The sequence below is a fragment of the Naegleria fowleri genome (genome assembly GCF_008403515.1).
Source record: "Naegleria fowleri strain ATCC 30894 chromosome Unknown tig77, whole genome shotgun sequence".
Classification (NCBI taxonomy): Eukaryota; Heterolobosea; class Eutetramitea; order Acrasida; family Naegleriidae; genus Naegleria; species Naegleria fowleri.
In genome coordinates this window covers 1-22,123 of record NW_025408009.1, presented here as the reverse complement: position 1 = coordinate 22,123, position 22,123 = coordinate 1, and the positions used below count along the sequence as shown (strand labels likewise).

The 22,123-nt window shown below is 37.4% G+C and overlaps 13 protein-coding genes across 13 annotated transcripts; 6 read left to right on the top strand and 7 right to left on the bottom strand.

Moving 5' to 3' along the window:
* Positions 1-431: 431 nt before the first annotated feature.
* On the top strand, positions 432-2,206 carry FDP41_010197 (uncharacterized protein; the record flags this gene model as incomplete). Its single annotated transcript, XM_044700468.1, has 2 exons — positions 432-589; positions 685-2,206. 2 exons carry the CDS (start codon positions 432-434, stop codon positions 2,204-2,206), a joined length of 1,680 nt encoding a protein of 559 aa, XP_044556237.1.
* A 493-nt stretch (positions 2,207-2,699) lies between these two features.
* FDP41_010196 (uncharacterized protein) lies at positions 2,700-3,986 on the top strand (the record flags this gene model as incomplete). The annotated part of the gene is made up of 1 exon (XM_044700467.1): positions 2,700-3,986. The coding sequence occupies one exon, from the start codon at positions 2,700-2,702 to the stop codon at positions 3,984-3,986; it is 1,287 nt and encodes a 428-aa protein (XP_044556236.1).
* Positions 3,987-4,192: 206 nt separating this feature from the next.
* Positions 4,193-5,274, top strand: FDP41_010195 (uncharacterized protein; the record flags this gene model as incomplete). Its single annotated transcript, XM_044700466.1, has 2 exons — positions 4,193-4,878; positions 4,932-5,274. 2 exons carry the CDS (start codon positions 4,193-4,195, stop codon positions 5,272-5,274), a joined length of 1,029 nt encoding a protein of 342 aa, XP_044556235.1.
* Positions 5,275-5,419: 145 nt separating this feature from the next.
* FDP41_010194 (uncharacterized protein) lies at positions 5,420-5,782 on the bottom strand (the record flags this gene model as incomplete). The annotated part of the gene is made up of 1 exon (XM_044700465.1): positions 5,420-5,782. The coding sequence occupies one exon, from the start codon at positions 5,780-5,782 to the stop codon at positions 5,420-5,422; it is 363 nt and encodes a 120-aa protein (XP_044556234.1).
* Positions 5,783-5,807: 25 nt separating this feature from the next.
* On the bottom strand, positions 5,808-6,188 carry FDP41_010193 (uncharacterized protein; the record flags this gene model as incomplete). The annotated part of the gene is made up of 1 exon (XM_044700464.1): positions 5,808-6,188. The coding sequence occupies one exon, from the start codon at positions 6,186-6,188 to the stop codon at positions 5,808-5,810; it is 381 nt and encodes a 126-aa protein (XP_044556233.1).
* Positions 6,189-6,614: 426 nt separating this feature from the next.
* FDP41_010192 (uncharacterized protein) lies at positions 6,615-7,121 on the bottom strand (the record flags this gene model as incomplete). Its single annotated transcript, XM_044700463.1, has 1 exon — positions 6,615-7,121. One exon carries the CDS (start codon positions 7,119-7,121, stop codon positions 6,615-6,617), a length of 507 nt encoding a protein of 168 aa, XP_044556232.1.
* A 495-nt stretch (positions 7,122-7,616) lies between these two features.
* FDP41_010191 (uncharacterized protein) lies at positions 7,617-8,474 on the bottom strand (the record flags this gene model as incomplete). The annotated part of the gene is made up of 3 exons (XM_044700462.1): positions 7,617-7,878; positions 7,959-8,259; positions 8,405-8,474. 3 exons carry the CDS (start codon positions 8,472-8,474, stop codon positions 7,617-7,619), a joined length of 633 nt encoding a protein of 210 aa, XP_044556231.1.
* An 806-nt stretch (positions 8,475-9,280) lies between these two features.
* On the top strand, positions 9,281-9,691 carry FDP41_010190 (uncharacterized protein; the record flags this gene model as incomplete). Its single annotated transcript, XM_044700461.1, has 1 exon — positions 9,281-9,691. One exon carries the CDS (start codon positions 9,281-9,283, stop codon positions 9,689-9,691), a length of 411 nt encoding a protein of 136 aa, XP_044556230.1.
* Positions 9,692-9,881: 190 nt separating this feature from the next.
* Positions 9,882-11,166, bottom strand: FDP41_010189 (uncharacterized protein; the record flags this gene model as incomplete). The annotated part of the gene is made up of 3 exons (XM_044700459.1): positions 9,882-10,196; positions 10,745-10,782; positions 10,965-11,166. The coding sequence occupies 3 exons, from the start codon at positions 11,164-11,166 to the stop codon at positions 9,882-9,884; spliced, it is 555 nt and encodes a 184-aa protein (XP_044556229.1).
* Positions 11,167-15,016: 3,850 nt separating this feature from the next.
* FDP41_010188 (uncharacterized protein) lies at positions 15,017-15,421 on the bottom strand (the record flags this gene model as incomplete). Its single annotated transcript, XM_044700458.1, has 1 exon — positions 15,017-15,421. One exon carries the CDS (start codon positions 15,419-15,421, stop codon positions 15,017-15,019), a length of 405 nt encoding a protein of 134 aa, XP_044556228.1.
* Positions 15,422-16,840: 1,419 nt separating this feature from the next.
* On the top strand, positions 16,841-17,227 carry FDP41_010187 (uncharacterized protein; the record flags this gene model as incomplete). Its single annotated transcript, XM_044700457.1, has 1 exon — positions 16,841-17,227. One exon carries the CDS (start codon positions 16,841-16,843, stop codon positions 17,225-17,227), a length of 387 nt encoding a protein of 128 aa, XP_044556227.1.
* Positions 17,228-18,216: 989 nt separating this feature from the next.
* On the top strand, positions 18,217-18,558 carry FDP41_010186 (uncharacterized protein; the record flags this gene model as incomplete). The annotated part of the gene is made up of 1 exon (XM_044700456.1): positions 18,217-18,558. The coding sequence occupies one exon, from the start codon at positions 18,217-18,219 to the stop codon at positions 18,556-18,558; it is 342 nt and encodes a 113-aa protein (XP_044556226.1).
* Positions 18,559-19,853: 1,295 nt separating this feature from the next.
* Positions 19,854-20,347, bottom strand: FDP41_010185 (uncharacterized protein; the record flags this gene model as incomplete). The annotated part of the gene is made up of 2 exons (XM_044700455.1): positions 19,854-20,078; positions 20,204-20,347. The coding sequence occupies 2 exons, from the start codon at positions 20,345-20,347 to the stop codon at positions 19,854-19,856; spliced, it is 369 nt and encodes a 122-aa protein (XP_044556225.1).
* Positions 20,348-22,123: the final 1,776 nt, after the last annotated feature.

Below are 22,123 nucleotides of genomic sequence, written 5' to 3'. Positions count from 1 at the left end.
TAAAATTTGGCGCTCTGACTTTCAATTCCATTCACGAGTGGAAGATGCAACAAATTATTCAAAAAAAATTGAGAAAGTCAGAGCCCACTGTTGCACTCTTTTGAACCGTCATCAACAAGCCTACTTTTCCGACAATATGAATCTCTCGGACAACATCAGCAATAATAGTAACTGTACAATGACCATGATGACGAAGACGGATCCCATTTCATTCAGAACCGATTTTTTTGGAAGGCTTTCATCGAGTTCATGTTGGCCATTTTGCTTCAATTCCGATTGTGTTGCCATCGAACAACAGCCAACAGTCATCATCATCCAACCACAACAACAACAACAACATTCAAGATGAAGAAACTAATTTAATGGCCTCCGTGGATGGAACTACTTGCTTTCTAGATCAGGATTACCAAGATTGTAAAACTAGGCTCCTCATGCAAAGCTTCTTCCTGCCAAAGGCTTCCATTATCAATATTTCAAATTGTGGAAGGAAGGAAGTACAGAATTTTATCAAAATGAGCAAGAGTATTTCAGTTTTGGACAAGGCCAATGAAGAAGTTGGAGTTGGCAAGAATGAATTTGCTTATTTGAGGTAGGTTGGGAATTACTTTTAAAAGTGCCACTTCTTGCAAACAATTTAACCCTATTTCGAAATACCAACTTTTAAATAACAACGAATACTAACAGTGACTTGTGGAATCAAATGTTCAAACTACCTCAAACGATGCTCAAATATAGTGGCAAGCATGAGAGTTTTTGGAGAGGAGGAATATTCTCCACCTTGTATCGTTTTATTACTCGTGATTACGAACACATTTTTGATGAGAATAGAGATTTTCAATGCATCGATAGTGGGTCAACTCAGGACAGCAAATACTCAGGTGACCTAATAACTTCTTCCTTCCTGTCAGGTGACATTGTTAGTAATAGTACCAACATCAACAAAATGAAACTCGATGGCACCTTCTTCATTGGCTTCAATCATCAAAGAAATAAGGAAATTCGTGAACTCACTCGTCGTATGGTGTCTGCGTTGGCAACTGAGGCATCGACCACGAGAAGTGTCATCCTTCCTCAAACAACATGCGTTGCTTCTGATACCATTGTATCACCCACTTCATCGAAACAGCAAAAGCAATTTCTCGATCAAGCCTTCCAAAGTGGAACCTTACTTCCTTTCTTTGGATCTTGTGAGCGTAATGACACCACTGGAAATCAATATCAAGCCGAAAACGAATTGAGTTTGATGCTTAAATTGTTTCTTGAGACTCAGTATACCTTTTTCCAAAAGCTAGGCTCCAAACCTAAGAAACGTTTTGTTTCTGGTCTTACTTGTGTCGGTCCTCTTGTTACATGCTTTGTGATGCGAAGATATCATACTGTTGTAGAATCATTCGAAAGTGATATCAGCTTGAAGAAGAATAGTAGTAGCAATGTTGAACCAATTTACGTCATGCAACCTTTAGATACATTCAACTTGTCCAACTATGACGACTTGTTGAGATGTGCCAAATATCTCACTGGCGTAAGAAAATTAGGAGAATCTCTTTTTGCGGAAGTGAGAAATGCTCTGAGACATCTTTGTGGCTTGCCTTTGTTGGGTTGCAATGAGAAAAAGACATTAAACAGTGCTCAACAACTTTCAAATGAGAACAATCAATCAGATTCAGATCCAAGTCATGACAATGGTTCTTTAGTATCATCCAATCATATGGGAAATGCTCATAACCCTAATGAGAAAGTCAAGAATTCAAATCAACAACATGCCAAATCTTCTTCAAATGCCAGCAAATCCAACGTGTCTGTTAACCAGCAACTGTCTGTATCTCCAAAAGCAAACAGCAACAGACGAGAAGAAAGAACTCCTTCGAGTGGTGAAAAAAGAAAGCAACCACCCACGCCAGCGAATGGCACCTCCAGCATTAGTAGTAATGGAACAGCCACGCAAGAATCCAAGTCACAGTCTAGTTCACAGGTTCAAAAGAAGCAAAAAGTGAACGCCAGCACTGCCATCTCACCAGAGAGAACTTCTAGACCAGCAGCGGAACAAACACCAGGAGAGCTGACGATGATGAACAGCAACAACATCACCAATAATGAGGAGACAAGTCAAAGGTCCACTCAACAAGATTCTGTTTCCAGCAGTGCTAACGATAGTGAACGAATGATTGTGGACAATCATGAAGCTTCAAGTGACCTTGATGAGTAGATAATCTAAGGTAAAATATCATTATTGATTGGACACAATAAACCTTGACACATCTTTCCAAACTGGCTCAATGTTGCTGTTTCTCAATTCTCACAGGCATAGGAAAATTACAAACCTGGGTAAATACTTGGTCCTCTCTGAAATCAATGCGGTCGGTAAGCTATTTCGGGCATTAAAAAAGCCCAACAACAACAACCACGCATCAACTTCGACCATCAACTTCAAACGTTCACTCACTTCTAAAGCGTTGGCAGCCGTAGTCTTCGAGTTGGTACCCACCTCCTGTTTTGTCGGATTGGCAATTTCAAGAACAAAGGAATCGCGGTGTTGTTGTGAACGAATTCAGAATCTGGATTGAATCGATCTTTCTATTTCACATCTAGAAAATTGAGTCAAGTTTGTCAAACTCTCACATCTCTAGAAGAGATTTCCAAAGTTATTCGTTGGAATATACTTTGCTTCTTCCGAATTCTTCTCGCTTTCTTCTCACAAGATGTATCAACCAAATAATAATAATAATAATAACAACCAAAGACCTTCATCATCATTAAAGAGTAGTACGAGTAGTAGTAGCAACACCAGCGGTATGGCCTCATCCAATAATAATATTATTAACAACAACAACAATAGCAATCATCATCACTTACCAATCATCATGATGGGTCATACCAATCCAAATTCCATTCAATCACAACCACAGCAACAACAACCACTTCTCCAAGCAACTCCGAGTGCTCATTCTCTCCTCGATACAACAACTACTTCTCCATTATTTGGCTTTTATCAACAACAATCATCTCTTCCTACAACCTCACAGCTTCAACCATCTCAATCATCACATCAACAAGATCAATTATTTGCTTCCTTTCTTCTCAATCATTACCTCTTGTTGCAACAACAACGAGAAATGCATCAACAACAGCAGTCACAACAAAACGAACTCTCTCCAAATCAACTTCAACAGCAAGCCATGATTAATAACATGATGTTAATGATGTCCATGATGAATCCGATTCCTAACGTTATTTCGCCTTCTCCAAATTTACCCATATTGGATTCACAACACTATTCACAACCGCCCATCCTTCAATCAGTGTCATCCTCTAGTAACACATTTGTCACTAATAATAATAATAATACTCTGTCTTCTCTTCAAAATGGAACCTCTTCCGATGTACCTACAACAGCCATCTCCATTCCTGAACCACTTTATGAATTGTATATAAAACCGATTTTAATGAGTTTGCAGAATTGTGGGTTGTATTCAGGCTCGAATCAACCACAACAACAGCAACAAAAATTGCAAGAAACTCAGCAACATGAAAATCAACTCACTTCAAGCAGTGATCATATCAGCAATAGCGGACTCCTATTGTCACCAGTGAACATGACCAGTAGTGACAATCAACAACAAAATGAACTGACAATTACATCACCAATTTCATTCTCCGTTGATGATTCGAATTTAAGAGCAGATCATAACAATAATCAATCGATGAGCGAAATGAATAATGTAATTTCACAACAAGCATTACTCGAAAGCTTACTTTTGGAAGAAGGCTTGGCCTCAGTTGTGGAATTGTTGGAAGATCAATCAAATATTAACAATAATACTAACTGTAATATTTCAAATTGTGACAAAGATGAAGAAAAGAAACAAGAAGCTCACAAACATTACGATCCAAAGTTAAATAAGAAAGGTCTCAAGAAGAAGCGTAAATATATCAAATCAGGTCTATACAAAAAGACAAGGATGGAAATTTTTATTTTCGAGTGGTGACAGAGCAAGATTAGCTCAAATCAATAATCCATCCAACAAACAATCAGAGGGCGAACTTGGTCACAATGAAGATTTCGGTCCCAATGAACATCAAGGATTTTACATGGAGGATGAAAACAGCTTGATAGGAAGCATTGAATCAAAAACAGTGGTGCATCATCAAGTGGTGGTGGGATTGATTTGGTCTAAGTGGAAGCAGTTCCTTGATGAATTCATCACAACAAATTCAGTCTGACAAGTCCATGAATCGATGTGGCAGTTTCCACGATTTATTAGGAATTGAGGACAATTTTGATGGTAATGAAAACATGAATTTTCTAATGGTGCCGCAGCAAGTAGTAGCAACAGCGGAATTGGTGCAGTTAATCCTTTGCTTCCCCACTCAGCCTAATGATGAACAGTTACAACAGCTTGGATTCGAACGATATTTTTCAGACCAATTGCTTCACATTGAGAATGGTGATGGCATGTCTGGGGAGGAAACGTCACAACTGAAAATTTTAGTATGGGCTCAATGGCAGCTCTTATCGGATGCAGAAAAGAAGAAATATATTGACCTTTCACTCAATGGTGACATGACAGAGACATCATATATTGCTTCGTCACAACCACAACAATCACAACTACCAATACGTAGAGATTCCAAGAATTCAATGGATGACACAACCACTACAGGAAGTAACATGTTATTGTATCCACAACCTAATGCCACTATTGCATCCACTCTCTCAAACAATAATTATAACAGTAAGAAGAGACCATCTGTAAATGAATATGAGGATAATGATAATGGAGAGCATCAAGATAATGCATCGAAGAGAGCGGATCTTTCAAATCGAGTGAAGAAACCTATCAGTGGTTACAACAGCTTTGTGAAGAGTGTGTTCCCTACGTTTCAAGAACAGTATCCAGATGTGGATAAGAAACAAATTACCAAATTGATAGGTCAAAAGTGGAAGTCAATGAGCGAAGAGGAGAAAAACCTTACTTGGAAATTGCAAAACAAGCTCAACCAATTGTCAAGAAACCACTCAATGCTTATAATATTTATTGCAAGGAAAAGTATTCACAATTTAAAGCGGAGAATCCCACGCTCCCACCCAATGAGGTGAGTAGAATGGTCGCTCAATCATGGAAGAATGCTAGCAAGCAAGAGAAGCAAACCTATTTTGAAATGGCAGATCAATGGAAGAAGGATCATGGCATGCAGGAAACATCTGCTGCTAATGGTCATGAAGGATCTTCCACCGACGATTTAAAACCAAAAACAAAGAAGAAAAAGACGTAGTATTGAAATAATAAAATAATAATATTATTTAATTACCAATCTTGCTAATAGATCTAATGATCTATGAAAAACCGTAATTTCGTTGAAACAGAATGTTCCTTACAATGAAAGTTATCAATATATTGCAATTCAAAGAAAGAAAGCCTTAAGGTTGGTTGGACTTTTCTTTCAATTTTTGTAATCTCTGCTTCTCAATTTCTTGGAGAATTTCACGATGATTTATCTGAGGTACTGCTCGCATTTCTTCCGTTGGTTGACTTCGTTTGACCACTTCTTCTAGAACTTGGTCTTGTCTCTCCTTATTCGCCATACGTTGTTGGCCTTTAACTGCCATCCATGAAATAATCATGACAATGGCTAAAATTACAAGCGTCAAACGAGCAGGAATTTTCTTTCTATTCGAGGGACGAACTCTAACTTCTCCATACAATTTAATCATTTCATCAATTTGTTCCTTGGCGTAGTGTTTTTCATCCTCAGTAGCTGTAGGGTTCATTAATAACTTCATGAATCGATCGAAACGATCGTGGTCCTTAATCCACCATCTCATCTGTTGTCTGAAAGTAATTTTTTATATTCTGCCTTCTCATCAATTTGAGCTTGTTCCCAAGCTTTTTAAATTCATTTGGATCCATATTTTCGAAAAATTGCTTTTGGAAATTGTCTCTAATTTGTTCTCTTCTTTGTGCAAATTCTTCTGCTTCCAGCTGCTCTTCACGTTCTTCTCTCATTTTCTCGTAGGCAGCTCTTGAATTTGGTGGTGGGGGTGGAGGATTTGTAACTTGAGAGGATGCTGCTGATGTTTTGGGTGGACTGCTCAGAGAGGAAGATCTACCCAATCCACCCGAAAAGAAAGGCTTTCTATTCGAATGTTGTTGTTTTTGTTCATTGGTTGTATTATCCTTCATCATCATGGATTGATGAAAACAAGAACAAGAAGCGGCAGAAGATTTTATTCGACTTGATTGAAAATTTTGTAACCACCATACGGATCCATATGATGATGATGCGAATGATGAAACATTGCCTGCATGCAACAACGAAGGATGATGAAAAATCGTTCTTGATGATGAAATCATTTTTTTGAAAAACTAATCGGGCCGACCAATTAAAAATTCCCGAATACGTGTTTCAAAAAGTTGTTATAATTATAATCTGAATTGTTACAGAATGAATTGTTGAAAGAATTGATGATGATAACTTCCTAGTATTTATTAAACAACCATAATAGTAAAAATTAGAGAAAGTTGCTTAATGATTAAAACCATCATCAGCAAGAACATTGAAATAATCATCATCGGTCTTTCTTCAAATTTACAGTGAGTCATTCATTCAAACCCTTAATGATGGCGACGATCATGGGCCACCTGTTGCTGAATGGCCACAATAATTCCAGCTAATGAAGCACATACAATAATCAACACATTAAATCCAAAGAGACCCCAAAAGAAGGAACGAGCCAATTCTCCAAATCTTCTCGCTTCTGGAACCACATTAGTCCTATATTTGAACACAAACAAGTACGGAATACAACTTGCAAAGGGAGTACAAAAGAAGAATAAGAACAAACTCGTAGCAAAGGCAGCAGCAAAGGCATTCCGAGCCTTATTGATTTGTTTGCTCTCATAGTAATCATCGTCTTCATAGGTTTTCGTGGTGAGCGGTGTGGAAGCACTGGAGGCTGCTCCAATATATGGAACCGTAGTGGGTTGGGCATGATAGTGATGATGCTGCCGAGGAGGAGGTTGTTGAGACAAATAGGGTTGTTGCTGAGGAGGTTGTTGAGGTGGGTTAGTGTAGTAGGTGTGAGGTGGAGGAGGTTCTTGGAAGGAAGGAGTTGGATCCATGGTGTTGAGAATGTGATGAAAAAGCAATAGATGAAGAATTGATAATATTAACAATAATATTGAGGGTTGTGTGCTCTAAAAGTGTCACAGATGTAAACCTTTTTCACAGTAAGATGAAAATCAAAAGGTGATAACTACAACAGTCAAAGGAGATTTAGCAGTGAGAGCGACAAAGAATAATTAGTGTGTTTTTTCACTGCTTGTCGATAGTGAGTGAATGATGGATCCAACACCTCGACACGACAATTTGAGGAAAGAACTCTTATTTGGATAAATGATGAGTTTGGAAAAAGGCACTCTAGTGTATTGAGGTCGTATAATGTTTCAATTAATGGATGAAATAGGTTATAATGCTTCTATCTAGACCTTACTTACATCTATTAATTAATTGAAACATTTTCCGATGATGGTCATTTGGATATCATGAATTTCACAGAACATTATCATATTTAATGCCTTTCTTCAATGTAAATACAAATAATAATTTAAATCAGACTAAGAAGAAATCAAAAGGACACACAAGTGTAAACTCTCTTTTGTAATTATTGGATATGGAGGATAGCCACCATAAGGAGGTTGTTGTGGTGGATAGCCGCCATAAGGTTGTTGAGGAGGATAACCTCCATAAGGTTGTTGAGGTGGATAGCCACCATAAGGTTGTTGCTGTGGTGGGTAGCCATATCCTTGTTGAGGTGGATATCCGTATGGTTGTTGTTGTTGCTGTTGAGGAAAACCTTGTTGTTGAGGTGGATTTTGACTATCGAGTTTGTGTTTCAAAGAAATTGAATTGTCAGAATGGATTCACTTTTGCTTTCATTGATATTCATTATCACTTACCCAAAATCTTCTGCCAATAGTTCAACAGTTAACAAACCCTTCTTGGAGTAGGTTAATTTCAAATCAACGCGTTCAGGAATTCCTCTCGTAAGTGTTCCCAATGCAATGGTTGCTTTTCCTATGATATCATTTCCTCCAAATCGATCATAATCATAAACTTCAAAAGTGATCGATTCTGTGGCAGCATTCACTGTGGGAGGAATATCAAAGAAGAGAGTTGTGTTCCAGGTTGGATTACAAGTCTTGTTGACATGATCGGTTTTGTGAGTCACTCCTGCCACGGTGGCTTTCACATAGGGATCTATGAGGATGTGAAATGTCATGATCATTCACATCAACAACGTCGGTTGAATCAAGCCAGAGTGTCACGCCAAATATGATCAGTGGGATGATCATTGTTATTTGAATTTCAAAATTATCGAATATATATAATTATTAAAACCTACCTGATGTACCTCCAACGTCCTTTCCTTCGAGATCTCTTGCTGAAATGATGGTAACTTTAAGACGGCCCATGATGATGACTGTTGTGTGATGTGGTTGGTGGTTGTGTGAAATTTCGGAAGTGATAACTTTGATTTTTTTAATGTTGTTATGACTTGCGAACAATTGTTTCACAAACCCTTTTATGTGCAGAAAAGTGGTTGTTCATGAAAAATCCAAAAGTGAACTTAAGAAAGGGTGCTCTTTGGGGGATAGTCGTATCTGCTCTTTTATGAGCCAGGAGCATTAGAACTTAGCAAGTTTCGAAACAAAGGTCGCAGTGTCATTCATTTTGTCTGTCTGCAACGGACCATTCAATATTGAATAATTTTCCTCAAATGACTCAAAAGTTTTCACAGAAAACAGTGCAATTGTAAAAATCGGAACCACCTCGAGTTCTTTTAGTATTTTCTAATTGGAAAAAATGTCTTCTCAACAAGAAGAACGACAACACCTGAGGAAGAAATTGTGGAGTTACAAGATGAAGAGCAAGTAAAAACAACAACAAGTATTACCAACAAGGAGCAAGAGGAGCTTCATCAGAATGTATCGGAACACAAAGAAGAGCAACCACAACAGGAGGACACTATGGATGATGAAAAACCGAAAATTGTAGAAATTGATATTTCTCAACATGTACACGATTCTAGACTTTCCTTTGATCTCAGATCGGATCTTTCTACGGTTGGTCATGATCCGAGCAAGATTGAATTTAAAGCACCTTTGGCTGGAGCTATTTTGAATTTAATTTATTCGATTGTTTATTTAATATTATCATTGATGGAAATTAAGTGGAAACATGATTTTCTTGAAAATATGATGATGATCATCATGATAAAATGGATGAAGATCAAGTGGAAGGTTTGACCTTTGTTGGATTATTTTGTTTGATCGTCGGAGCTGTGATTAGCTTGATTGGATCTATGGCTGGAGTGTTAAGTTGTTGTTTGTTGTGGAAGAAGGAACAAGTTATGAAATGGATGAACCGAACTAACAGAGCATTTGTGAATATTTCCTTGTTGATTGCAGCACTTTGGCTTGCCTCGACTATTATTTCTATAATTCCATTTGGAGCGCTCTATCTCATTATGAATTGTACAGTTTCTATTGCTGACTCTAAAACTGTAAATGTGTTGCCAATTTTGGGCATTTTGTTGGGTGGTGTGTTTGTGGTATTCTCAATTCTATTGACAAGAAGAATATGGACCAATAAGGCTCATTTTGGCGATTATGGATTTACCTTTCATTAGGGTCAATCAGAGTCGCTGTGCCAATATTCCAACCATGATTCATTCATTCATTAGTCATTGAATCCTATTCCATTCAACAAAAAATTGAATTCTCTCTAATTATTTATTATTAAATAACAATCCATAAATGCCAAATTTCGAATCAAATCTTTGACAACAACTCGGATCACCATCATTCCACTCAGAAAGGTTAAAGCTTACTCATTCTTGGTGCTGTTTGAGATGACTTTAAAATTTCCAAAGCCACTTTCTGACCAGTCTCCATTGCTCCGTGAATGGTCGCTGGTGAGTGTTGACAGTATGCCTCTCCAGCAAAATAAATTTTCGAATCAATAGGTTGACCCAATACAACACGTGGTTGTTCAATATAATGTCTCTTGGAAGCATCAGTGGTGAGAGCAAAACTATAGGCACCTGCCACATGATGAATATTTTGCCAATTTCGAATATCTCCTAAATATCCGTCATTGTTGTCATTCAAGTGATACGTTTTTGAATGAATTTTCTGAAATGTTGTTTGATTTCTTCGTCGGTCATGTGAAGAGCATTATCTGCTCATACTCAGTGATAAGATGATACATTGTTTCAGTTGCAATATGAATTGATCGTACGACATTGAATTTGTTTGTTCATCAATAATCATACCACTTGAATGAGATAGTCTTTGATTTGTCTATTTCTATGGTAGCCAAGTCACATGTAATCACCTAGAATCCTGATGCTATGAATTCAGTTGCATATTATGAGGAATAATTATCGTGTTTGACATGAATTCAATTCACCAATGTACAATTGTTACATCAATCAATCGTTTGCACCAATGAGATGATAGAAGTCAACCACTGAGAAGAGAATTCATCGCTGACTAACTGCTCATATCATGGCATATCGTTGCATTGTAAATGAAAATTCGTTTTGAATGAACAAAATGAATTGTTCATCAATAATCGCACCAATAGATGAGGTACTTACTGAGAAGAAAACCCAATCCACAATTGGATTCGTTGCAGAAAATTAAAACAACTTTCAATGGTATTTTCAACTTGTTCACACGTCCCACAAAATACTTCCTTCTCCATGAACAAATTCGCCTATCATGTTCAAGACATGTTAGACATTTACGAGGTCATTTATAAATATTTTGAATTTTTCACACACAAAAATTGTTGTGCAATTTCCATTTTAGTACAATTTAAAAATTACATAATTTAACAATAATTTTTCATCACATGATAATCATCCTCTCTGCACTCAGAAAAATAATTTTACATACCTCCGAGTTCAATTCCTCGTTCTCTATTCGAGCAAACTCTTCCTCCAATTCTTTCACTTGCTTCCAAAACCATAAAATCATGTTGATCATTTTCAGCGAGTGTGTTTGCAGCCGTTAATCCAGCTGCTCCTCCTCCAATGATACAAATTTTGTAATGATGACGAGAATGTTTGTGAGAGGACAAAGTTTGTTGCTTGTTCATGAATTTTTTCGAAAATTCAAAAACAAATTGATTGTTGACACTCAAGTCAAGGACTCTCTCTGTCATCCATATTTGAAAGAAATTGTCTCAGTTCTCATTCAGTGCATTCAGTGTTGTTGTTGTTGTCGACCTTGAATTGTCATAATTGACAGGAGGAAAACAATGAAATTCAGAAATTACAATAAAAAATAATGGAACAAAGGAATGCCCTTCATCATCAGAACGATTCGAACAACAACAACAACAACCATCCGAATCATGAAAGAGATTTGGAGAAGCATCATAATCGTATAGAATCAAAAAGGTAGGATTGTAGATGACAAAATCATTCCGATCAGTGGTGATGATCATCAATTCAATTTTCGGAACAATGGGACTCGGAAAATTAATAATACCTCATGAATCAATTAATTTATTAATTAATTTTTGGATCTAATTTCAATGTTTACTTTTTGTAAACTCCCTCAAATTTAAATTTAAACCATTCCTGTCTATAATTTTAAAAATTAGGAAACTGATAATAGTAATCCCTCTATTGATTTGGAAAGCCAGCAACATCTTACTCAACAACCATTCATCACCAATGATGATGAGCAAAGCAATTTAGACTTTTACGAAAGCTCATTCTCAATATTTACTCCATTGAAAGAGGAAGAGGCTCCCAACAGTCATTCTAACATTCATTCATCAACAAATACATATTCCTCAAAACGAACCATTCAATCTTTTATATCCTCACTTTTCAGTCATTCCATTACATGGCTTATTATTGTTTCAATTTTAACTGTTTTACTCTGGCAATTGCCTTCTGATGTTGGAAATTATATTATTTATCCATTTACAATATTTGGAACGTTTTGGCATGAATTGGGACATGCCACAACGGCCCTACTTTGTGGAAATACTCGAGTTTATCAAAATTGAAAGCAATGGAAGTGGATTAACAGTGTATCAAGATGTGACTCAAAACACTTTTGCAATGCCTTAATAAGTGTGAATGGACCATTGGGACCCACGTTTTTTGGATGTCTCATTATTTGTTTGAGTGTTGCATTTGTGAAACATGAATTATTTTCGAGAGTGTTGTTGTCCACCATTGCCACCATTGTGTTGATAGTGACCGCACTGTTCATTCGAAAATCAATATTTGGAATGGTTTTTCTTCCAATAGTGTCTCTTGTGTTGTATGGAATAGCACTCAAAGCACCCAAAGTTTTGGTGACCTTCTCTTTGCAATTCATTGGTGTACAAATGGCCATTTCCATGTATGAAAATTTCATGTACTTGTTCTCCAAGATGAATGGAAAATCTGATACTGGATCTGTGGAAGTTCTCTTTCGTGGAGTGATCCCTTATTGGCTGGTAGCGATTTTAATTATTGTGATTAATGTGACATGCATGACATTGAGCTTGTGGTTTGTCATTCGACATTCTTTGAGAGTTCGTCAATCATCATCCTCTGATGAGGCAACAGTAGTGGTGAACCAACAACGGTGACACCACTCAATATCTTATTGTGCATGCTTCATCATCCACTACTACAGTGATTATATAAATGACAATATATGAAGCATGAATTGCCAATAAGTATTAAAACGAATTGAGAAACCCATGTCGCCTTGGACCTAATTGCATTCATACGCACTCGAAAGGACCAGGGTTCCCCACATTCTTTTGGGATGGTTATAACATTGGCTAGGTAGTGATCTTTCTATTTGTGTGTTCTGTATAAAGTAACTGTTTATTAATTAATAGGAAGCATTAAACCTACACCACAACTTGGCAGATATGCCAAAATTTCTAAACCAGGAAATTTAACAATTTAAGGCGCCCACAACAATAAACAACAACAAATATCAAGGGAAGAATCTGTGGAATAATTTCTACAGCTCCCAATGAAACACTTGTGAATCACGTGGTTGATGCATAAATCCCTGTGAATAAAATAAAGGCCAACCATCATCGTCATGACCACCATTACATTGAAATTGTCATCATATAATAATAGTACCATATTGAATTAAATTAATTTTGATTGTTTGTTGTTGTGAATTGTCATCAATAGTTTGTAGTTGTGAATTCCACTGTTGGTGATTCTGAAATATTATTAAAGTCCTTTAGATGATAAGTGTTTGTATGTTGTTGTAAACAAGTAATTGTTGTACGTTGCTGTTGTGAATGATTTTGTTGTGTCTCATTGACCTCACAGTATGGTATGAATCGACAGAACGAGCAAATGATGTTTCACTTAACACTCTTCCTGATGTTGTTATTGAGCCGTTCTTGGTTGAGAAAGTATTATCAATCGATCGTCAAACACATCCATACTATGATCTTGGTGTGTACTTAAGTTGGTATGAGGACATGTTATCTTCCTCTGGCAATAAATTTCCTTCAGCTACTCCAATCTTGGATGGATTGAAGACGAATATGTTGCTGAGACGTTGGGCAAATTCTAGAAATTGAAAGTACTTGTTGCTCACAAATAATCCAATCGCTTGCCTTACTTTTGGAAGTTAGTGAACACAGATGACACCAGCTAAGCTTCGCTATTGGGTGCTATATCATTATATTCTAAATAATCTTTGAGACGAGAAATTCCAAAATATTTGCAAATTTTGAGTGGTCAACCAACGGTTGAACTTGTACCAATGTTGATTGCTCAAATGCATCACCGATATGGAGTGCATTGTACGCTCTAAATAAATAGAGAATGGCATTGATGCATTCTTCATTGTCAAATCTTCGTTCATCTTGCTGTCTTCTTTTAATTTCTGATCTAATATTCGTCAATGCTTGGGCGTAAGTTGCAACCTTGGCCGGAAGTACGATCTTCTGTATTAATGTCTTTCACTGTATCCTTGTAAATGGAAAATATCTGGAATTGTTGTTGTTAAGTTCATGATACCACAAATCAATGTCATTCAATATAATTTTCAAATAAGCTTCTCGATCCTTTCGATTGGCAATGGTATCCAAGTTGAAGTATGAAAACCACTTTCAACCTTTTCATTGTCCAATTCAATTGAACCAAAATTTTCAACCCATCGTTTAGCATCTGGTGAGTCGATCAGGTATGTTCCATTTTGCACGATGCTAATAATCGATCTGAAAATCCCACTTACTTCTCTCATCTTGGCTAAATTCGAATAATTTTCTGGCAGCCATCCTACTTAATTGTGGATGCAATAAAGCGCTAGCATAGGTAAAGGAATAATCTTCATAATCACCATAATCTTTTTCCAATTCTTTCACACCTCCTCGAGCTCTATTGAATAGAGTATGGTCGACGTTGTCTGGTGCTTGTAATTGTTCAAGACGTATTTCCAAGAGTTGATATATTCCAATAAAACTCCATAGTATTAGTTCTCAATTCTTTAAAAGGTGGCTCTAAAATTGTTCATAAAATATTTTGTTGACTAGTAGGTTCTAAAAAATCCTCATTCTCAAGTATATCCAACATATGTGACCAAGTTGCTTGAATGTTTCATCTCGTTTGTCAATACCCCATTCAATCTGCTCTATAAATTGGTTCTAAATGATCTAAAATAAATACAGCAGCACGTGACACGCTTTGCCATCGAGTGGACACTGGTAAGGAGGCTTCATTACATCATTAAAATTATTAAGGTCATCACAATAATAGTACCATCTTGTGAATTAAAATAATTTTCAACAAATTGAAAATCGAATTTCAAAATATCACCAACCAGCGTAACGATTTCAATCCGATCGTAGCTTTGAATCACCCTTCCAACATGTCTTTCAAAGTCCTTTATAGCATGTAATAAAGTGTTTGTATACCAAATTCAAATTATTTACAACAAGTAACATGTTACGTTGAGCATGGCTAATTGGCAACTGCAATCACATTCGCCCCATTATCGGACATCATAAAGTCAACACGACGGCCATTCCATCCACTCTCAGCTTGTTTCACAGTTTCAAATAAGGTCTGTGCTGTTTGATTTAACATGGGTTGAATTTTTGAGCAAATGGTTGTCCTTTGTACTTGAGTTTCAATTGACGCTCTGTTGATACATTTTACGAGTGTCTTCTTGACAATGTAGCTGTTTCTGAGCAACATGGTGTATTGTTCTGAAATTATTTCCAATTCCTCTTCATTCAAATGTTCAATCATGTTATAAAATATAGACACAAAACCATCACTTTCATCAATCATACGAGTAATTTTCCCTGGAGGTCGTAATTTATCATTAATAATTTCATCTATGGCTCGGGAAATGGCTTTCATGTGTCTTGAAAGACAGCTATCCGATGGCACATCTAATATCTTTTTTCCAAAGAATACGTGTTGGAAAGCATTATTACAAATTTCGAGTTTTCGGATTGGTATGTGAGTTTCCTTGAGTGCTCGAAATAAATTCAAAATGTAGTGGTATTCGGTGCGATTATTTTTTTGCGAAGTGTAGCTGCAACCACATTTATGCCTTGGATGTCCATTCGTCGAGATTGCTCTTCGATTGGTAATAACACATCTTGAGTAGAAACTGTCCTTGAATTCACTGAGAGGAGTGTTGAAGAAGGTTATGACGGACCCATTTAGAATTCTTGTTTTGGTTAACTCACCATGTGATAAGATGAGTCACAATACGATCCTGCGATCTGACTTGTATCCACATAAACAAGTCAAAGAAAGATCTGTGCGAGTTTTAAGTGCTTACGAGTGATCGATTTCTCAAATTTCCTACATACTGCGCAGATGGCATAATAGTGTTCAATATTTTTGTTTGCTAAAGCAACAACATTTAACGTACTTCATTCGATACCAACCTCACTCTGGATATAGTAGTCTTCTATTCCTGACGTCAACACTGTTGTTCCTTTCAGAGTTTTGACTTAAACATCGTATTTGGTTGTCAGATCTGCCAGTTTGTGGGTACCTTGAAAGGACGCACTTGTGAATACCACAAGAATGTATACACCACACCAGAAATCCAAATATGGGTGATTGACACAACCATTAATGAGCACAGTATCGGAGAAACCATTCCATTTGTGTTCTTCGACGACAGAATGTGTGCTGCATTATGATCAAACACCACAAGATATATACCTCTCTCGAGCATACTCATTGGCCGGTGATGTGTTGTTGTCTTTACGACACGATCAGACAAACCTCATCTACGATTCGATTCGTCAACATTGATCGATCGATTGCATTCGAAGAAATTGAATTCAAATGGATCATGCAAACAAGAACTCTTCAATGTTCGGTCATTCCAAACAGAGTGGTGTTATCTCTGTCATAATTCGTTTAATCCAATCACGGGCAAACCTAAAAGCCGAACAGAAAAAGAGACACTTACACACTGTTTGCAAAAAGAGAAGCTTGGTTTCGGCCCTGAACTTGTCGATTGATCGCTTATTGACAGTTGGCTTTTCATGAAAGAGAAGTATCTTACAATACCGAAACCTATATTAAAACAAGCAAAGACTGACTGTTGTAGTAGCGGTATTCACTTGGGTTGTTTCAACTGCCAAACGTTACTCCTCTTGTTGTTTTGAAATTCTAATTTTCAATTGCCAAACAGACAAAAACAACAAAAGAAGAAGAAAATATCAAATCTCTCAATTGATTGGTGATCATCAACAACAACAACAGTTCTTGTGCCATGGTGTTGATTACGTCTTGTGCTTGCAACACTGCTGAATGTCGGAATCAGCAAAATCAAAGCCTTCCTCCAACAACAACAACAACCATCCACAACAACAATCCCAACAACAACACCAGATAGGCTCTTCTTCGACTTGCTCTTCATTCACAACGGTACAGAAACAGCAACAAGAAAGGTCGCGACCCACAGAAGAGAAAGAATTTGAAGGAGCAGACTCTTCGTCATCATTAAATCCAATCCTTCCGCCATCATCTTCTTTGCCATCATCATCACAATGCCTCAACCATCCTCAAACTGAAACGATTTATTCATCATCATCATCGCCTCCATCCACTTCATCTTCTCCTTCAAACAGTCCACCTTCCATGAAAACCACCATCGGAACCACCCAATACCAATACCACCCCTCTGATGTTCTTTAAAACAACTGCTACATAATCAAAAGATGCAGGCTCAAATAGGCTCTAAATTATCATTCCTTCCGCTTCTCTTGGTTTGACCTTTTGTTGGGAGAGAGGTCCTCTTTGTTTTTTATGTGCACTGTGGAGAGTTGACGTTTCATTTCGCCTTGAATTCTCGCATGCGAAAACATGTCAAGTCTATCAAAGTTTTGTACAATATAATTCTTTAAGATTAGTGGTGGTTGTTATATTGCAGTGGATATTGCAACTTTATTACGGTCATTCTGTTCCACTGCATGTTTTTCATACTTACAAGATTTTAATATCTGCGAATGTGTTTTACAATAATTTAAGGTGGTTTTATGTTAATACGATTTTACTTTTGGGTTCTAACTTGATTGGAATGTACGTGGCCTTCCTAACAGAACGTGACAAGATGACAGAAGAGCAAACGCATGCCTTTTACCAGAGACTTGTCGAAGTATTTATTTTACAATACTCGGTGGTCGTTGGGTCCTATCTATTTTCTAGTGTCATGTCAAGTAAGACCGACGAAAGTACTCAACACCTAGTTGAGGTGGAGCGAGAACGTGTGAAAAACAGTGAGAAAACGAAATTCATTGCCAATTTGAGTCATGAAGCGAGAAATCCATTGCATTGCATTATGGGAAGTTTACAAGTGTTGAATCATCATTTTGAGGGAGAGAAGTGTTTGAATGGATGTAAACATTGTTTTTGAATAATAGTGCCATCAATGAAATCATTGAAGATATTAAGGAAAATGCAACATTATTACTGCACATTTTATCATCCTCATTGCAAATGACCTCACTTGAGATGGGAAAGATCAAATTGAAACATGAACCATTCAATTTGAAATTTTGTTAGATTCATTGATTGGTTTTTTCACAATTGGCTCATGAAAAACAAATTTCATTGCATTGTTTTTCAATGTCTCAAAAGTTCCACAACTGTTGAAAGGTGATTCTGTTCGATTGAGTCAAATCATTATGAACATCATCTCGAATGCCATCAAATACACCAAGAAGGGTTACGTCAGAGTTAACTGTGATTTGGCAAATGACGAAGACTTGAAAAGTTTTGACAACCATGAAATAATGATTGACGAGCATAATGAAAACATGATACCTCAGGATCAAAAGATCTTTGTGAAACTTGAATTTATTGACACTGGTTGTGGTATTTCTCAAGAACAAATTCAGAAAATTTTTCAACCTTATCATATCATTGATGAACATCAACAAAATGAAGATTTCTCCCTGGGATTTGAGCAATACTTTAACCATTCAGAATATGAACAAGTTAAGCGATGGTGGAAGCAGCTTGATTAACACCAATAGAAATGGGCTTGGATTGAGTATTACAAAATTACTGATCAACAAAATGAATGGTCACATCAAGGTGAGCAGTACACTTAACGTTGGAACCAACGTTACAATTCTTCTGCCTCTCGAAACACTCTCAATGACAGCTCAGAAGTCATTTCTGAAATATTACGAGGAGATGATGTAAAAGATATTCACGTGTTGGTGGTGGACCAAGACGAATGTTTCCAAACTGTTTTACAAAGTTATTTGAAACTTTTCACAAAGGTTCGAAAAATTGAATGCCGAACTCGGTGGAATCTCTTGAAACTCAGCCATTGCCAGGTGGTAACATGGTGAAGGTTATTTTGTTCCTGAGGGTGACTATTCTCGAGTGACACAATTATTTTCGAACGGAACCAAGGAGAATGATTCTGTCATCATTACCCCAACGATTTTCAAGGGGTCTCAAAGATCCTATCCCCATCTGAAATATCTCTCCAAGCCTGTGAAATTTTCTGAGATTGTAGATGTTGTCGAATGACAAGATGTTCTTGAAGGAGAACAATGTCACAAAGCAACCTCTAAAGGACAATCATGTGTTGGCTCCATCAAACACGAGCTTTATGTTACCAACCAAAGACATTACGACTACATCTCCTCTTTCTTTCAAATCTCACCAAGATTACGACCGCCGCTCAACACGACACCGCTACTACTTGTGTGCGGACATTTGATTTCGCGTCGATTTCTGTGCTTATTGCAGATGATAATGCAGTGAATCGAAAAGTATTGATGAAAATGTTGCAAATCATTGATTCAAAGATATTGACACTTCCAATGATGGAATGGAATGTTTTGAAAAGTTCAAACAAAAAGCATATCAACTCGTCTTGTTGATTGTTACATGCCCATTCTGAGTGGACGAGAAGCGTGTGAAATGATTCGAAATTTAGAGAAACAAGGCAATTCTATCGATAAGGAATACCATCACAAGCGAGTGCCCATTATTGCCATCACAGCAAATACATGGGAACCAAGAGACACCTTGCTCTCACAAGGTTTTGATGATGTTGTTTACAAACCAGTGATTTTGGAACAATTTCGACAACTCTTACTGAAATATCTGGACCGTCAAGAATTCACAACAGCCAGCACTAAAACCAATGGCAACGACATATCCACACAGGAGAAATAAACCTTCACTGGTATACACAAACCTCTCATTGAGTCTCGTTCTTTATTTCACTAGTTAAATACCTGAATTTACTTCATCAAGACATCTTTTCTCAAACTTGACAAATATCTCAATTTACCTGAATTTACTTCATCAAGACTTGTCTGGCCTTATTTTGATCATTCGAGAAACCAAATTTGCTCACCACAGTCTCAGCGTTTTGCATACGATCATAGATTTGACCAGCAATCAATTCCAAAGCCTTCATCTTATCATTATCAAATCCAAAGCAAGAGAGAATATTGGCAGCATCGGAACAAGACATGCTAGCCACATTATTGGTCGATTTCAGTTGAGTCAAAGCCTTAATCTTATCATTATCAAACCAAAGGCATTCAAGATGGAAACAATCTCTGAGCATAGACTGGTCCGTGTTGAGAGGAAGAATAAGTCTGAACAGCCTTCACCTTATCACTATCAAAGGAAGCCTTGGACTGCTGCAAGAATTTGCTTTCCCAAATTGGAGGAACCTCCCATCATGGTACTGGTGGTAGTGGTCATAGTGGTCATATGGACCTGAGGTTGTGGTTGGTATTGTGGTTGTTGAGGAGGCATGTAGGTGTTGTTGTTGTACATCATGGTGGATGGTTGCGAAGGTGGTGGAACAGTCATTCCCACATTCATTCCCATCATGGGCATTCCATATTCATATTCACTCCCATTCCGCCATAATATCAAAACCAACACTCATGCCAATTCCTGGTTGTTGTTGTGGTGGTTGCATGCTAAATCCCATATTCATTTGTGGAGGTTGATTGGGTTGTTGTTGTTGTCCATTAAAGCCAAAACCGAAATTCATTTTCAAGAATTTTCTTGGGTGGTAATGATGATGATCCAGATAACAGCAGAAGGAAACGATCCAAAGCGATCTTTAATTGTTTTTTTGTTTGCAGTAATATTCGAAACTCACAACAACCCAATCAAACGGAGAATGTCCTCTTTTGAATTGGCGTTCAAAGATTGTAACATGCAGTAAAAAGAGATTTTCATTGGTTGCGGAGGTTGCACAAGGAAGAGCCAAAGTCGCGTGTAACAGGCCAAAACTTGTCTGAACTTTTTTCCAATCGTATGACAACCAAATGCCATAATGGATGGTAAAATTTCAACCAATCTACATTGATGACGAGGTGGTGTTAACATGTCCAATGGGAGTCCACTCACTCGAAAGAATCTTCTTCCAGATTCATTCGAATTTGATAATTTTCGCAATCTTCTTGTTGTTGGCCTTACTACTAGATCATTAAGGTATCAAAAAAAAAGAGATGAATGCAAACAGAACAGAGAGATGACCTCTGTCCATCCAGGAACACCCATCATCCTTTTTAGAAGAATTTCGCTCCTACATGTCTTTTAAAAGCAAGCGCCAAAAAAAATGGGAAATCAACTGGCTCATCGTTTCTCCTCATCTCGGAATGAGAGTGGTGCCGTTGATGGCAACACTACTACCACTGGTTCTCATCAGCAGCAGCAGCAGCAGCGTGTGGATGCGGCCATATATAGTTTTTTTCTTCTCCTCTCCTTCTTCTCATCATCTCTTTGGAATGAGGATCATTTCGGAATCCAACCACACTCAGGAGAATGCAGCAGACTTTCTCAAGTTACGGAAACGGAGTAACAGTACAAATTCAAATTCATACCGAAAGAATACGAGTAACAACAAACCATCAACAACGACAACACCATCGACGCCATCCTCTCGGAATAATGCTGGAAACCAGGAGAATGGATTGTTGTTGAATAATAATAACCCGAAAGTCATTGTGGAAGAGCCGAGCGGAAATACCCAATCATCAACTAGTGTTGCATCGAGTCAATCAGTGGGCATATTACCTCCTTACCGTGGTCATCACCGAAAGACTATCTCAGCCAACCACCACCTTTATCACTACTTTTGAGTACGACGAATACTTCCTCTCCACAAAACCATAATTATTTATTGTACAATTATACGCTGGCTTCATCGGCTCCTGCTAGTCCGATACTGAATAATTATTCCCTGTCACCAATTAGTAATAATGGAGGAGCCATGTCGACAACATCGTCACCTTCAGTAGAGATTCAAATTTCGTTTCTTCAAGTGCATTTAGTAATGCAGGATATGATTCACACAGTGCTGGTGACAATAATGGATCAACATTCACACCACAACAACGAGTGGTCCATGAGAAACTAAGACAAATTTTTCCTTCCATGAAAAACGTTCCCGATTATTTTCTTTCATACTTTTCGATTGTTCTTTCAGATGAAGTAGCATTGCGAGACACGATTTTTCAAGTGGAAATGATATTTCATTCTATTTAGAGATGCAATCAAAATTGAGGACTTGTTTTTTGAACGAAGAAGAAGAAAAAACTA